This window comes from Pygoscelis adeliae, unplaced genomic scaffold (assembly GCF_000699105.1).
Source record: "Pygoscelis adeliae isolate BGI_AS28 unplaced genomic scaffold, ASM69910v1 Scaffold21, whole genome shotgun sequence".
Lineage (NCBI taxonomy): Eukaryota > Metazoa > Chordata > Aves > Sphenisciformes > Spheniscidae > Pygoscelis > Pygoscelis adeliae.
In genome coordinates, this window is record NW_008824243.1 from 2,780,413 (window position 1) to 2,796,014 (window position 15,602).

General features: G+C 35.7%; 1 protein-coding gene across 1 annotated transcript in view; it reads left to right on the forward strand.

Annotated features, from left to right (window-relative positions):
• The window catches only part of SGCZ (sarcoglycan, zeta), a 233,647-nt gene that overhangs the window by 151,673 nt on the left and 66,372 nt on the right, over positions 1–15,602 (forward strand). The window contains exon 3 of the mRNA XM_009335134.1: positions 9,949–10,036. Within this exon, the coding sequence (XP_009333409.1) occupies positions 9,949–10,036 (88 nt within the window). The remainder of the gene's footprint in view (positions 1–9,948; positions 10,037–15,602) is intronic.

Here is a 15,602-nt window from a genome sequence, read left to right on the forward strand (position 1 = left end):
AACAATAATAATATCCCTTCTTTTCAGTGGGGTGTTTCAGAGTTCATTTGAGATATGTGTGCTTCTGGTTATTTAATACAGGAACAGTAGAGAGAACTAGAAATGCAGAAAGTTTTGCCAATGTAATTAGGATCCAGCAGTGAGTGATTCTTCTTGAAGGAAGGCTAGGAGGAAATATCGGCATTGTAAAAACTAAGATAGCTACATGAAGAAACAAAAAATACAGATAACCATTTCTGACTTTTGCTATTGAAGCTGCTGCTAATACTAGTGGAATTACATAATCATATAGGTTGCCACCATCTTAGCTTTCTGTAAAAGAATAAGTTTAATATTCACCTAAAATAAACCTTCTAACTAAACATGTTTAATGACTAGTCTTGCCTTACTTTTGTGTCTTATATTTTTAACATATTAATTTTAATATGCACTAAATAGACTTTTTAATATTTTTTATTAATAGCAAGTATTTCTTTGCTGCTTTGTCTAAGTTACACTATTAATTCCAGATTTCTGCTGCAACTTATGTATTTCTGAAATTCTATTTTGTACCCTAACCTTCCTTTAGAATTTCTTTATCCTTCTTCAGCTTTAGAATTTGAAAAGTTTTGTCATAGAAATCATAGTGAAATAAAAACTGCTGATGTAAACATTATTTCCATATAGTCCTTTGCTGGATGTCTGCAAGACGCCACAAAAGTGGAACCCAGAACCTACTGATACTCTGGAGAGTTCACATTTTTCAGAACTTTTATGTCAGATTTTCCATAGCGTTAGGTAAATATAATAGAATAAGTTTATTTTTGCTATGTTTTCATTTTATCTTTTTTTCATTTCTCAGCATGTAAAACTGATGTATATTTCCTGTTATGCATCAAGTGAACAGGGGTTGACACACTTTTCTCTGTCATAGACATCTCAGGAACTAGGAATCTGGTAAAAGATTTACATGCATACAGGTTATCAGGTCACTGACTATAGCATGTTGTGGTTTTTGTTTTGTTTTTTTTTTTCTCTCAGATAGTGAGTCTAAGGTAAATGCAATTCAAATTCTGTAGAGAAATGCTCCCTCAATGGGGAATGGTGGGAAAATACTTTTGAATATGTGAATATACTTTGATTTGTATAAATTTTCCTGTAATGTCTTCAACCTCTTCCTGGAGTTAATTGCTGCTATCTTTCAAGTTTTAGCACTTTAAGTTAAAAAGGCATGAGAAACACACTCTTGTTTCACTGTAATGATATATCATGGTTAACACTTGCACACAAACAGGAACTGAAAGACTGCTTTCTAAGATTTTAAATAGCATAATGGACTGTTAGATTACTGTCGGGCTTAACTTGAATGGCAAAAATCCAGTCAGTAACTGTTATACCCACACCGCAAGAAATGATGGTTTGAAAGGAGTGAAGCACGGTGATTCCACCCTTAATGTTTTGGCTTCACATTTTAAGACTTGAATTGGTTTTCTGTATTTGTCCTAATTAAAGTTCTCTGGAGGCTTTGCAGCTCAGTAATATACAATTTTACTTGCTGTGTCTCAAGCTTAATGACTAAGGAGTAAGCTTTGGGCGTTTAACAAGCTTCCTCCAAGTACATTTGTAGTCTTGTTTTATTTTTAGTTGGGATGCTTATATCTAAAATCCATTTGAAATTTTGTTGGATGTTTAAATCAATTCCAGAAAAGTCATATCTTTTGTCTGCTATTTAAATATCTGCTTCTGTTTTATCACAAAGTTTTTCTATGCATGACTCAATTCTGCCATAATAAAAATTTCATGGTGCATTATACGAGGAAGTAAAACAAGGAGGTTATTTCTATCTGGAGGTTATAGCCATGATCACTGTGCAGCTTTACCAGTGCATGTGGCTCTCTGGAGTGCTGTGTATGATTCTCGTTGGCTACACCTATATTGCTTTGGTAGGTATAACCAAGCTTGGATTGAGATTTGCTGTGTCATGAAGCTGGATGATATCTGTGATTGCCTTTAGCGTATAAGAAGGCTTACATGGAAGCAGAGCAGAGGTTGGGAACTGAGATAACATCCTTTGATGAACAAGAATACCTAGAAAGTACGTTTCTTGAACCTTGTCAATACCCTCAAGTATGATATTTCTTTCAGTATCAACTAGAGTGTATTTTTTTTTCCTCAAACAATTTCCTTGTGCTTTGTTTACCTGTCTTCCACAGCTTTTCACTTCTTTGGTGAGTCAACTAAATGAGGTATTTGTCCCTCCTTAATTTGGAAAAATAGAGTTTGTATCTCACTGAAAATGTGGCTCTGCATCAATATTTGGGGTATTTTTACCAAAACAGTTTTGACATAAAGTCAAGTCTGCTATTGGTTTTACCAGTGTGATATACAAAAAAATTGATTGATTATTTTTTCTGCTTGCATTTGATGATTATTATATGTAAATCAATCTTGCCATGGATGAATGAAGTGCATTGACCTAACAGTTTACTTCAATACTTTTCCAAACCTCCCTAATGTGCAAAACTGGTGTGAAAAAAATACTGATTTTCAATAACATTTGGTCAAACTTTTAAGATATCTGGAATATTTCCTTAAAGCAAAAGTCCAAAGATGTTTATTGTGATTTTGCAGTCAGCTTCCTGATTCTGAGGGTAATTATTAGGGTTTAAATTGTGACTCTCAGGTTAGAAAGGACAATTGGGCAGGGACAAAGAACACTAAAATCTAATGTGAAACTATTATATATATATTTTGGGAATGCAGGAATATAGAAAATAGGTAAAATATCTAATTTAATTGGATCAATACTTATATTAATTCCTCATCTCGGAATTGTCCAGGAATAACTTGGACAATAAATTATTCACTTCTCCCTATTTGAACTACCCCTATGTTGGGGACCCTACTGTCCTGACACCTCAGGAAGGTTCTTGGGAATATTCTTGACAATATTGAATATTGGTAAATAATGATAAATATTGGAAATATTATTGGAAAGAATATCTTGGGAATATTGTGATGAAGAATATTTTTCTTTAATTTGTATTTTGACAGTCCCATGCTCCTCCAAGCTTCCTACAGTTTTAACTGACTTCAACCTTTTTAAGTACTCAAGAGCTCAGCAATTGCTGGCATTTGTAGGTCTGTTTTTTCTAAATCTTTTCTTATTCAAGTTCCTTCATGTTAGTTTAGTGCTAATAATAAAGTTAATGATAGTAAGTTTGGCTCTGAGACCCTAGCCTTACAGATGTGTGTTTTCTTAGTCCCTAGAGCTTTTTCTTCCACCTCCATTGTTACCTCCCCATTTTCAAGGAAGGTTGCTAAGAAACATGCTGATGTTCTGGTTCTGGACAATGGGTAAACAGCTAAGGAATGCTCTCTCCATCCCCTCACAGCTTCTTTGCTCTGCTTTCTACCCTTCTTGACTGACACTGTGTCCTTCATATTCTCCTTCCAAACTTTTTGCACTTAATTCCTCCAAGGCAGTCTTCACGCTTGTTATCCTTCATTTGCCTGAGCTGTAGTTGTCCGTGTAGTTATTGCAAAACTACTCAGTTGCTCTTTGACTTCCCTGGGCTGCTGGACTGACCAGAGGGCTGAGTAGTTTCTATTTCTTTCGGTTCCCATTTTGTTGCTATGGGGTGGTCAAATAACTCTTGCACTGTTGGTGCTTCTGCCTGGGTCATTGACCAGACACAGTTGATCAACTTGTTCACTGCCACCCACAGTATGAGCCTCTAAAGCAGTAGAGAAACTGTGGTGCTATGCAGCAGTAGGGAAACATGTTCCCTGTCTTTGTTAAAGTCTTGCAATGCACAGCCACTGTGTGGCTGGATATGGGGAATGCCATGGTGGGTTTCTCAGCAAACTGAAGTCTAACACCGATTTACTTTTTTTTTTTTTTTTAATGCAAAAGTACCTTGGAAACACAATGGTCATTCTGAGTCACTAGTTAAGAAATATTAGTCACTTTATCAGGGTAGGTTTGTTAAGAGCCCTGTAAGGAAATGTCCTGACATAACTATATTAGCTGCCCATGCTGGGGATGGGCTCAAACAACAGAGTAGTATATATCCTTACATCCTCTTACAAACTGCCAACAGATAGAGTTGGCAGCTCTAGAATCCTGCCTACTTATTGCATTACTTTTTACATCTATGTAACACTGTGTGGAGGTCCAGAAACCTGAAGTGGTGTGCTTGCCAAAGCACAGGAATCAAATCATAAGAGAGCTAGTGCTTGCACTATAAGCTCTGATATACATATTGCTACTATTCCTGAGTGTCAAAGTGGATGGTGTTATCATAATTAACTGTGTTCTGAGCATAAATCTGGGATTATATTTAATTATACAGTGTACCATCTTACCTAGAGTAAACTAATGTTGTATTAAACTAACTGAAATTAAATTGCTCTATCTAAACTGTTTCTAATTTAAAGAGTGCATTTTGGAAATACTCTTCAAAATTGAACTAATTAGCTGGGATTGCCTATTTGAATGGTATACAAAAGACATGAAATTTGTCCAAAATATGTTAAAAATAATTGAACCATCTGTAAAAAATGAGTTTTGCTATGATTGCTCATGCAGATTTTTCAGTAAAATGACTTTATAAAGCAATCTATCGGTCTTTCATATACTTAATCTGCTCATCTAATTTTAAGAATAAAAGTTGATATCTATTAGTACTGCACTGTGATGCTTACTAAAAAGAAAAACAAACCCAACCCTTTTTCCCCAAGATTTCTATTGTATTTATAAATGGATTCAGATTCAAGAAAGCTTTTTGAAAATATCCCTTAAATTAATTTGTTTATTTTTCCTTTTATGAATCCCAGCTGCAAACCTGTTTCAGATAAGAAGTGACTATAGTAACACCATGTTCATCTGGTTTGCCTTTAATACACTACCGAAAATCTTGAAGTTGTAACATTTTGGGGCTTAGAACAGGAGTCATCTCATTCAGTATCATGAGCATCAGCTAGTTCTTGAGGTCCTCATATCTATCAGGGAGCAGTGAGGGCTGACTGTTCCCTAAGGGGTGGGGGGAGCCAAGTAGGACAGCCCTGCCAGGAGGGGTTCAAATGGGGCTGGACTCAATGAAATGGGCAACCCCAAGGGTGTGGGAAAGGTCCCGGGGAGGTTGGGCAGGGCCAGTAAGGGCTGGTGGTGGTCTCATGGCCCTGAGAGCATCCCTCTACAATATTTTAGTTATTAGCATATTGTTATTATTAAAAGCTCTATGTAACTGTAAGAATGTTCTTATTGTGTTGCTTTTTGTTATCTACAGTATAATTTTTGAAATAGCATCAAAAATCATTTACTACCTCTTTTCTGAAGACCACGTTTACATAGCAGAGCAGAAATAGAAAGTTCAAGTGTTCTGTTAATGAAAAGGTGTATGTATAGTCTACTATGCTTCATATAAAATTATATCTGTGGGGTTTTTTTTAAGAAATTATTAATGAATTAGTAGCATCAAAGATATTTCTGTGTCAATGTGTCATGCATCAGATATAAAGGATTATACTTCAGTACAGACTTTAAATCAGGAGAAATTATATTTGAGGTGAAAATTTCCTACTCTGATACATGTGATTCATTAAGGATTGGGGAAAACCACAGAAAGTTGCGTTCCCCAAATAAAATCTTTTGCCTTAGATGTTTTCAGTTAAAAGGTTTAGCTTAAAAAAAAAAAAAAACAGACTTTTTCAATATATGAGATTCAGTATTTTATTTTGCACAGCCGAAAAATGTTCCCTATTAAGATAACTGAGTTCAGAAATCATTTCCAGAAAAAATAAAACTGACATAATCTCACTATCTGAAATTCTTTGTTCTTTTTGTTTTTTCATGTGTTTGCAAACCAAGCTTTTCATTGTCCTGTAAACGGGCAGTATAGCTGAAGGAAAGCAACTTTCCACTAAGGAACTAGCTTCCATTGGTATGCACGAATACTTACAAAATCATCACATGAAGAGTATGACTTGTTCCACTTAAAGATTTTTTTTTGCTGGCTTTGCAGTATATGTGAAACAATTCCTGTAAATTCTTAACAAATACAGGTAATCTCAGAGCAAATTTATATAGCACACTAACTGTTATGCTTAATTCATCACACATTCTTGCAGTTCAAGTTAGAATTATAAGGAGTGGGAAAGAAGCCATGGTTGTGTGTATGCTATGCAAAATGAAGAAACAGGAGGACAAGAATCTGAATTTCCATGCCAGAAAGGGGGAGGAAAAAGGTCAAGTCTCCAGTTACAATTTTTTTGCATGTGCTTTTTATGGAGGAAGATTTCATAATATAGATTTCAGATTGTAGTATTGGATTTTAGGAACTACTTTGCTCCAAGATCAAATAATACTGGTAATCCAAAAGCGGTCTAAGTTTTCTGTACCTTAGGAAACTCCCTGTTCAAGTGTCCCATACTACAAGTTCAGGCAGCAAGAACAGCTTCTGAACTCAGAGGACTGGGGCTGTAAGTATGGCATGGCCTTTTCCAGGGGTAGAAAGTTTGGGATGGGCAAGAGAGATCTGCCTTTTTATTTCTTTTTCTCATGCATTCAAATTAACTCAGTGTCAAGAAATAATATCAGGTGATGAAGAACTTCTTCAAGGATGTTCCTTGGAGCTGCTCATGATAACTTTTACCCTGCATGTATATGATTATACTCTAAATATGAAGCATGTCTGTTCCTGATATTCATAACACTGAGCTACAGAGATACATGGAACTCATTTTATAGCACTACATTACTTTATTACATGTAAGGGAATATGTTCTTTATGTTAATCTCTAAATGGAAGAGCTGATATACAGCTGTATAATGTCAGCAACAGAAGTAATTGATCTTTGCCCCTTTTTTGTGTGTGTGTTTTTCTTTTTTTTTGGTCAGGTATAACCTAAAACTTTTTTCATTATGTAAATATACAAAAATTATTTACTAATATAGCAATCCATTTTTTTATAATTTATCAGCTGTTGGCTGACATCAGCCTAGAAGATTATATCAAGAAAGTAACTATGCATGTTCGTAGGCTTCTCTGACTTCAGAACAAATCTTCTTTACTTCCAAATACTTCCACGGTATTTGGAGAGCTTAATCATCCAATTTTTTTTTCTATTCTTTGTGTTTATATATTCATCAAAACTTTTTTTTTAATTTCCAATTTCCAGGAAAACAGTGTGATGACATATTTCTAACTCTCTTCTGACATCTGAATGTAAAGTATTCTTTGGATCACCAAGTGTATTAAATTACAAGTTGAAGTTCACATCAAAAGAACAGTAGATCTGGTGACCCAGAGATAAAATTATCCAACATTTTTATGCTGTAGATATATGTTAATTCATATTCATATGACTGACATTCATCTCACTTTATATTCATCTTTAAGATCTATAATTCCACTGATTTCATCTGTCTTCTCCGAGTTGCTAACTCCTCTGAGTAGACTACCTTTGAATACATTGAACCTCTGTCTTTAGGCACTTCCCATGGAAAACAGAGGTGCAGGTAAACAGTGTAGACAAAATACTGGACTGCTTAAACTGATAGGAGTTTTGCCACTGGGTTTTCTTTTGTCCAGAATTTAAGTTCGCAGCTCTATACTTGACATCTAGGAACTAAGGAATATAGATTTAAGTTCTTAACTTCTTCATCCCACTTTTTATCTTTTAAATAAGACAAGGAAAGGAGAAGAAAGGAGGTTTGGCTCATCTAATCTTTCATTATCCTGTACCTGGGAATTTGATACCCAAGGTCTTCATTTACAATTAGAGCGTGAGCACAAGAAACCTGAGAGGCAGATTTTAGCCTGAGAAACTTGTTAAGTATTTTGCTAAGGTGAAAGGAAAGAAACCTTCAGATCAGACTATGAACAGTATTTGGAAGTATAAGTTACCAAACCCTTAGCTGAGCAGGCAAAAATAGGCATGGGGGTACCCTCCCTTGCTAAGGGTGAGATTATTCTAACTGAGAAGACTCTTCTCCAAATACTGACTGAGCAAAAGTGAAAAGGGCTCCTTAAAATATGCTTTGGCCATGCAGCTGTCTATCAGGACAACCTCCTTTCCCAGAGCAGCGGTTGCCTGGACTAATGATCTTCAAAGGACCATAAGGAAAGTGGAAATTAAATCAAGTGTTGAGAAAAAGGTCCTTAGCAGCTGCTTTTGTTGCCAGAAGCTCCCTTGATTGCATCACTTGTTTAGCTCAAACCAGTCACATTGAACACAATGTCTCACTGGTAATTATAGCTTTTTATCTGGAAAGATGGACAAGCCAAACAGCAACTTTCATCTGCCAGATTCTGTGATGCAGAGCTAATTGGCAGGATGTTAGAAAGGTCATAGCATGGTCCAGTGAGAGATTAAGCACACCTGAACTCTTAGAAATTAGCTCAAAATAATTTCAGACTTTCCAGGGTGCTGAGTGTCATTTAAAGTTAATAATCACAGTGAAAACAACTGGGAAGAATGTTTCTTGCAGAGGAAAGCCCTGGATTCAAAGGAAAGGAGTGTAAGGTATAGAAAATTTAAGTGCAAACCTAATGCATCATTCAAGTAAAAATAAATCTTTATATATGGCTCCTTAACTCCTTTCAAGCTTTTCTTAAAAAACTTTCAAGAATAGGAAGAACCAATATGTTAAATGACACACGCGCACACACACACACACACACACAAGAAGTCTGTCTAACCTAATATGCTCAATCCAGGAATGACCAATAATGGATGCCCAGAATCTAAGAATAAAACGAGTATATAATAATTGTCAGAAATATTTTCCTAGCCCTTAGTCGTTCCTACTTAAGACACTTCCCCAGCTGTTTCTGTGAGGTGTCGTTCTGGTGTTGGATAAGCTTACCTAAGCATGGGTAAGCGCTAACAAACTGCCAGAAGCATTAATGTACCCATGGTTTCACTGCAAGCTTCAGGGGAAGAACAGTGTGGTAGCAGGTGATTCCAGGGAGGAAAGTGCCTCTCGGCACCATCCTAATTTTCTCTCCCCTCATGCACTCACCCTCCTCCAATGAGAGCATGATCAGTAAGCTCTTTTTTTTTTTTTTTTTTTTTTTTAGGCTGGGTTTCTCTTGGCTCTCTGTTGAAGCTCTTCCCCTTTTCTGTGCATCTGTCCTTCCCCGGAGGAGTGGATCTAGCTCCTCCTTCTTCAAGAAACAAAATTTGATTCTGTCTTCATTTCTGAGATTCCTTAAGCTGGCTTTGGACACAGGATATGCCTACACATATATATGTAAAAGTTCCTCAAAAGCTTAAACTTAGTAGGATGCTGATAGCAATGTAGTCATGCTGCAAACTGACTCCAAAAATGTTGACAGGGTACTTAACATCATACAGTGTTTGTCTTTGTGCTACATCAGCTTAATCACTAATAGGACCTGTGGGGTACTATTGGTGGTGGGTCAGGGTTGTCTGTTATATGACCTCACCTTCCAGTGCTCTCTTTCTTTGCTTTTTGAGAATAATGATAGCTTCTACCTTCAGAGAAATGCGTGGCTGTGTTTGTAAGGTTTTAGTAAGTGCAATCCAAATACTATAGGTTTTACAGATTAATAGAATAATGTAGAATACTGTTGCTTAGGTAGTTAGAAAAGTATATGTTAGCAATATATGGAAAAGGCTAATGAAACAGGTTTGTGTTAAGGTTTTTTGAATTTGTGACTTTGTAATATCCTCAGGAAATAAAGTCCAATTTATAAAAATTAAGTTCCACTCTGATTTCTAAAGCAGGAATTCTATACACAAAGGTTTTAAGCTTAAAATAATATTCTTGTTATATTTTTAGATTAAAATTTCACTTGTAAAATGCTTTATGAAATTATTAAAAAAACCTATTGTATTTGACACAACTCCCCTCTCAGCATGCATGTTTATATTTAGTTCTAGCTTAATTCTACCTCAATTTTTTGTTCTCTCATTTATTGTCTTATACATGTTTCCCAGGATAGCCCACTGGTCTTACAGTCTGACAGAAATGTAACAGTGAATGCAAGAAATCACATGGGACAGTTAACTGGACAACTGACAGTAGGTGAGTGTTCTTTATTGACTGTTATGCATATCAGTTTAGCTTTATGAGTAGGTTTCATTAATTAACACTGAAGATAAAATATTGCTGAACAGTCAGAAAAAAATCTTATCACCATACTCAAACAAAAAACAATGCATACGATGGATCATAAGAGGTGATTCAGCATTAGCTGAAGGCAGAGAAAATGGAAATGCCTCAAAATAGTTAAAACATAGCTTAATGAAAAATGATTATTTTTGAGACAGCTGTAACAAAACAAAAGAATAAAAAAAAAACTTCAGCAAAACTTGTTTCAACAACAATTTCAGTGGCAAAATAACCCTCATTTTCTTACAAGTTCTCTCAGTCTTCCATTACTTCAGTGGGAATTGGTTTGTCCCCATTATTACAATATTCATTGCTTTTTAATAATATTGGCCAAAAAAATCAGTACAAAGTAATGTTCTAGATCTGTTAGAAAACAATATATATTGACTGGGAATGGGATGAAAAATATAGAAACAGATATGTGTAAGACACTAATGCACATAAAAATTTGAGGAGACACCCCTTAGACTCCATGTCTTTTCATTTTTTTCACTTTACTTCTGGATTAAGCTGTGTTTTATCCACTCTTTTTCCTCATGTGCCGAGGATATGCTCACAAATAGTTTTAAGTTAAACTCTAGTTGTAATCTACACTGAGCTTTCATACTGGCTGGAGACAGTGGCTTCACGTTGTAAAAAAATTTTGGCAAGTGCATATAGAGTGACACACCATCTGCACTGATTTCCCTGAATGACCACATCAAATGAGTGTGCAAAGGTAACCAGGCTCGCTAGCAGATACAGATGAGGAAAATTAAACTGACACCTGTTCTAACCATATTGTACTTGCATGTGTTTATGGAACGCAGCTCTGCTTCATCTAGTAGCTGTATTATTAAAACCTTCCACTTCAGCTAGTAATTGCTAAAAGGTGATATTCTGGTTGCTGACACTGTTCCTGCTAAGTGAATCCAGCACTGAAAATGTATGTGAGTGTATCGAGACTGACCTACTTAAAGGCATCACACTAGAGGTCAATATTCTAAAATATATTCTAAAAAAGGCCTGAAGAAAACACGTGTTCTTACGTTACTATCATTACAGTGAACACCTGTAAGCTTCTTGGTGTGCAGCTGGTGCAGAGTGTCTGGAGAGTGGAAGTTTGCTAAATTGCAATATTGTATTTACATTATTTCTTATTCTTTATCTTCTTCTTTTTCATAATGGCCATATGGCCTTTATTCTTTCCTGTATTCATATAAAAATTTGCTTCTTTATTTTTTAGAAATTTCTCATATGGTATTGAATACATATTAAAATATTCCTTATTTTCTTATTTATTATTTAGTATTTCTTACTCAGTATAGGTACTCATAACTACCAGTACAATCAGTAAAAGCATGAACATTCTACTGTTGGAAATCAAAGAAATTAACAGGCACATAAAAGTCAAAATGTACTATACCTGCCCTCCCTTCCAAAAATTTTGTATAAGGTAGAGCAGATAAAGACAAATTTGATTTTTGTGTAGGTAAAAGCATGGAAACATCTGCTGAGAGAAGGGAGGGGGACTTTCCTATACCAGGTTTGCTGGCATCAGGAAATATTTTTTCCTGTTAGCTGTAAATATGCTCTGGAAAGTCCCTGCCTTCTTCAAAAATATTCTTTGTCCCTTGACTGGTGCTGCATGCTGAAGCAGCTGTATGTGTGGCTGCCCGGTGAAAGGGATGAAAATAAACAATGGAGGAAGCATTGAGGAGAAATATTTTTAAACTACAGAAAAGGTAAATTATTATGACTTGGGGAAAAAATTATCTAGTTAACGACTTTGAAATGTTCTTATCTGTTAACTTCTTTAAAAAGTTGAATAATAATAAAAAAAAGACTACACATTTATGTGCACAGCAGGAGCATTCTGAAAAGAAAGAAGGATGCCCGTGCATTCAGGTGGATGATAATGCACTTCCTATACATGTGCTATCATTGACATTTTATTTGTACTTCACAGGACATAAGTGATGTTACAAGGCGATAAATAGGCTGGTCCCTTCGCTGAAATTCAAATTGCTGTCATTGGTCATGTCAAATTTTAGGACAACTAAAAGTTTTCTCTGTGATGTCTGGAATTGTGCTATGCAAGACTAAGACAGCCTTAAGAACATCTAATTAAAACTGTTAACGGAATATAGATTAGTGTAAAGAAGTGGGGGTGGGGCTCGGAGGAAGAAGACTATATGGTCACCCAGGGAGAGGGAAAAACTCCAGTGAAACTCTTGGTAACCAGTACTCAGTTCTGTGAGTGACTATGGAAGACAAAATATTTCTGCAAGTGCATTATTAAGACATCTTGGAGCACATCCTAATCTAGAAGGAGTGAAGGAAAGTATATTAAAAAAACCCAAACATATCTAAGAATATTGGATGATTCAGTGGTTACATGTTTAAGTAGTGTAAAGTCAAGTCGTGGCTCCAGGTCTTACAATACCAAGGGTGCATCTGTTATTAGAGTACAATGTATTTATACTGACACTGAAACCTGGAAGGAGAGAAAGTCACAGGTGTAGCAATGCTTTCTGTTGGCATCTATACCAACTGAGGTAGAAATGTTGTGTGCTTTGCTCTATTTGTGACATATGGTCAGGACACTGCAAAGTTTGTATCTGGATCTCCAAAAGGACTCCACAGCCTTCAGTTTTTAGACATTTAAGACCAACAGAGCAGATGTAGCACAGACATAAAGGATATCTACAGAATAAAGATGTATAGATGATCATTCATTGATTTTTGTATCTAAGCTAGATAAGGAAAAGTAATCATATCTCTCCCCTCCCAACCCTTACTTAGCAATACCCTTTGCATTATGCATTCTACTGAATTACCTTGACACAACCTTTTCTCTCTGTTTAGTCAATGTTTGCATAGTTTAAAGCTATGTGAAGAAAGATCTTCTAATTTTCTGTCAATCTTAGAAATACACAACAGTTGCTCACCTCAAGCCAGAAGTCTGTTGTCTCCACGCTGTCTGCACCGATCATATATACCCCTGCCTGTTTTTGTGGAGGACATAAGGCTGACAAGTGCTAAAAGGATCAAAATTAAATATGGCTGAAAGGAGACATTTGAAGCCCACGTGTGTGCTTACCATAACATCATCTTCAGATTTGATTATTACTTTGGTAACTTTCTCATTTTTTCATGAGGTAGTTTTGTTTTGTTTTTGGTTTTTTTTTTTTTTCCTTGCTGCAATAATATCTTCTGACAGGTATTTCTTCTATTGTTTGACCCTTTTCCATTCATGAAGATCCCTGGGGATATCTGAAACCTTTATAGAATATGATGTACACATAAAGGTGCATTTCATTTTTTGCTAAGCTTTGGATTCTTTAAAGCAGAATCATAACTCTCATAGAGGTCCAGAGCTGTACTAGTCACAACTCTAGAGAGCTCCTGAACCTGTAGCTCTGCTCATTGAGATCTCTACAGCCATGTGAACTGAGAAAAATTATTTGAATACCAATGAAAGTTATATCACACTTTTGCAATTACATTTTCAAAATAGCAGGCAGATGTATAATTTTCAATTACAGCACTGGTAAAGGCTGATAACAGTACTAAAAGATATAGCTATTCAAATAACTTGTCAAACTCGATGACGCTTTCCATCCATTTACCACAAAATTTTCTAATGTATTCAAGATTTTCTTTTTCCTTAAAAATGTACTTGCTTACTTGTTGTGTTCCACCAAGAGTACATACGGTATTGTGCAGAAATTACTGGACATTAGAAACTATAGGTATGTAACCTTGTGGGAGTGGAAATAGTCCCCTTCATCATTCTTAACTAGATCACATATGCCAATTGCCTGTGCCTATATCTACTAATACCTTACCAGGTAACACATCCTGCTGCCTCTTCACTTCCAACATGATCAAGGTAACTCGTTACCTAAAAGTTGCTTGTGATATTCCTGTTGCGAATACCTCAATTCATTGTATTGTGTAGTTTGGTCTAGACAAAAGATCTGAAGCAAGAGACAACATTTCAACGATTCTTGCTTTTAGAATTACTTGTGGTAGAACTTGTAATAATATGTGGGCACATGTAGCTCTAAAGCTTTGATATCTATTGTCAGACATTTACTTATTTAAGATTATTATGAACTTGAACTAAGTGTCTCTTAAGGCAACGGAAGTAAAAACAGGCTTAAGTAACAATGGACGAAAAATGCTTCTGTATTTTTTAATCTAGTTTGCCTACATAGTAACCTTAAATATAAGGTCTTTTCTCCTAAGTGTTGCAGTAAGAGGGTAGTTTCAGAGCGGTCATACACATATACCCTTTCCTCACAGTAGGAAAAGGGAACAAAAGGGCTCAACTTCTCTCTCTCTTATCTGTATGGTTGTTCTTGTATTGTCAATAGTAGGGTGCTGGGGAGAGAAGGGATGGTGTTGTTTTACAATCCCCCATTAGCTGCTTCTACCCTTCAACTGGGCAAATATGGATTAGAACTTAATTGTCAGGAAAATATAAAATAAATCCTTTCTCCTTTCCCTTACAGGGAGGTTTGCCTACCAGTAGTCCCAAACTGAAATTTCAAAAATCTAAAATATATCAAACATTCTGCTAGTCTAATTTTCATATTAAAGCAATTCCTCTTGTAAGCACTGTGGTGCAGTAGGATTATGCACCACAGGAGGAGGGATTATGCACCTCAGGGGAGGTTTAGATTGGATGTGAGGAAAAATTTCTTTACTGAAAGAGTAGTTAAACATTGGAACAGGCTGCCCAGGGAAGTGGTTGAGTCACCATCCCTGGAAGTATTTAAAAGACAGGTAGATGAGGCGCTTAGGGACATGGTTTAGTGAGCATGGTGGTGTTGGGTTGACGGTTGGACTCGATGATCTTGGAGGTCTCTTCCAACCTTAATGATTCTATGATTCTATGAATATTGTTAAGAAGACATGTTGCAAAAACAAAGTCAGATGAATGAGTTATCCATTTCTCAGCATTCTCTGAATTTGTATTCCTTAACTTAAATACAGACTGAAAAAACACCAGTTTTGGTCCTTAAAACCACTTTAATGTGTGGAAATCAGAAATGCAGGCAATTCACTTCTACCATATCTAGTTGAATTAGTAGTCCAGCTTTTGTAGTGATGTACAAACAGGAATATTTCATATTAAATTTCAGACTGAATATGTAATAGCTTAAAATCTTCTTTCGGGGTATTTTGTCATTAATAAGGCTCTTCTCATTGTAGCAAAGGTTTTTAACTTATAGTTAAATCACTCCCTCTTCATTTTCTAATCCAAAAAAATGAACACAGAATCTGTAATTTCAGTGCTAAATTACTTGCATTGCTTACATTTTTTCAGATGTTTTTGCACCTTAAATGGAATTTTCTGTTGAAAATTGTTTTAAGTCAGTTACTTGTCAATTCAGATAATATTTAGATAACTTACACAGCAAAATATTATACATTCTAAGTATATAAATTTTACAGTATAATGTTTCTTACCAAAGTTTTATAGCCAGCT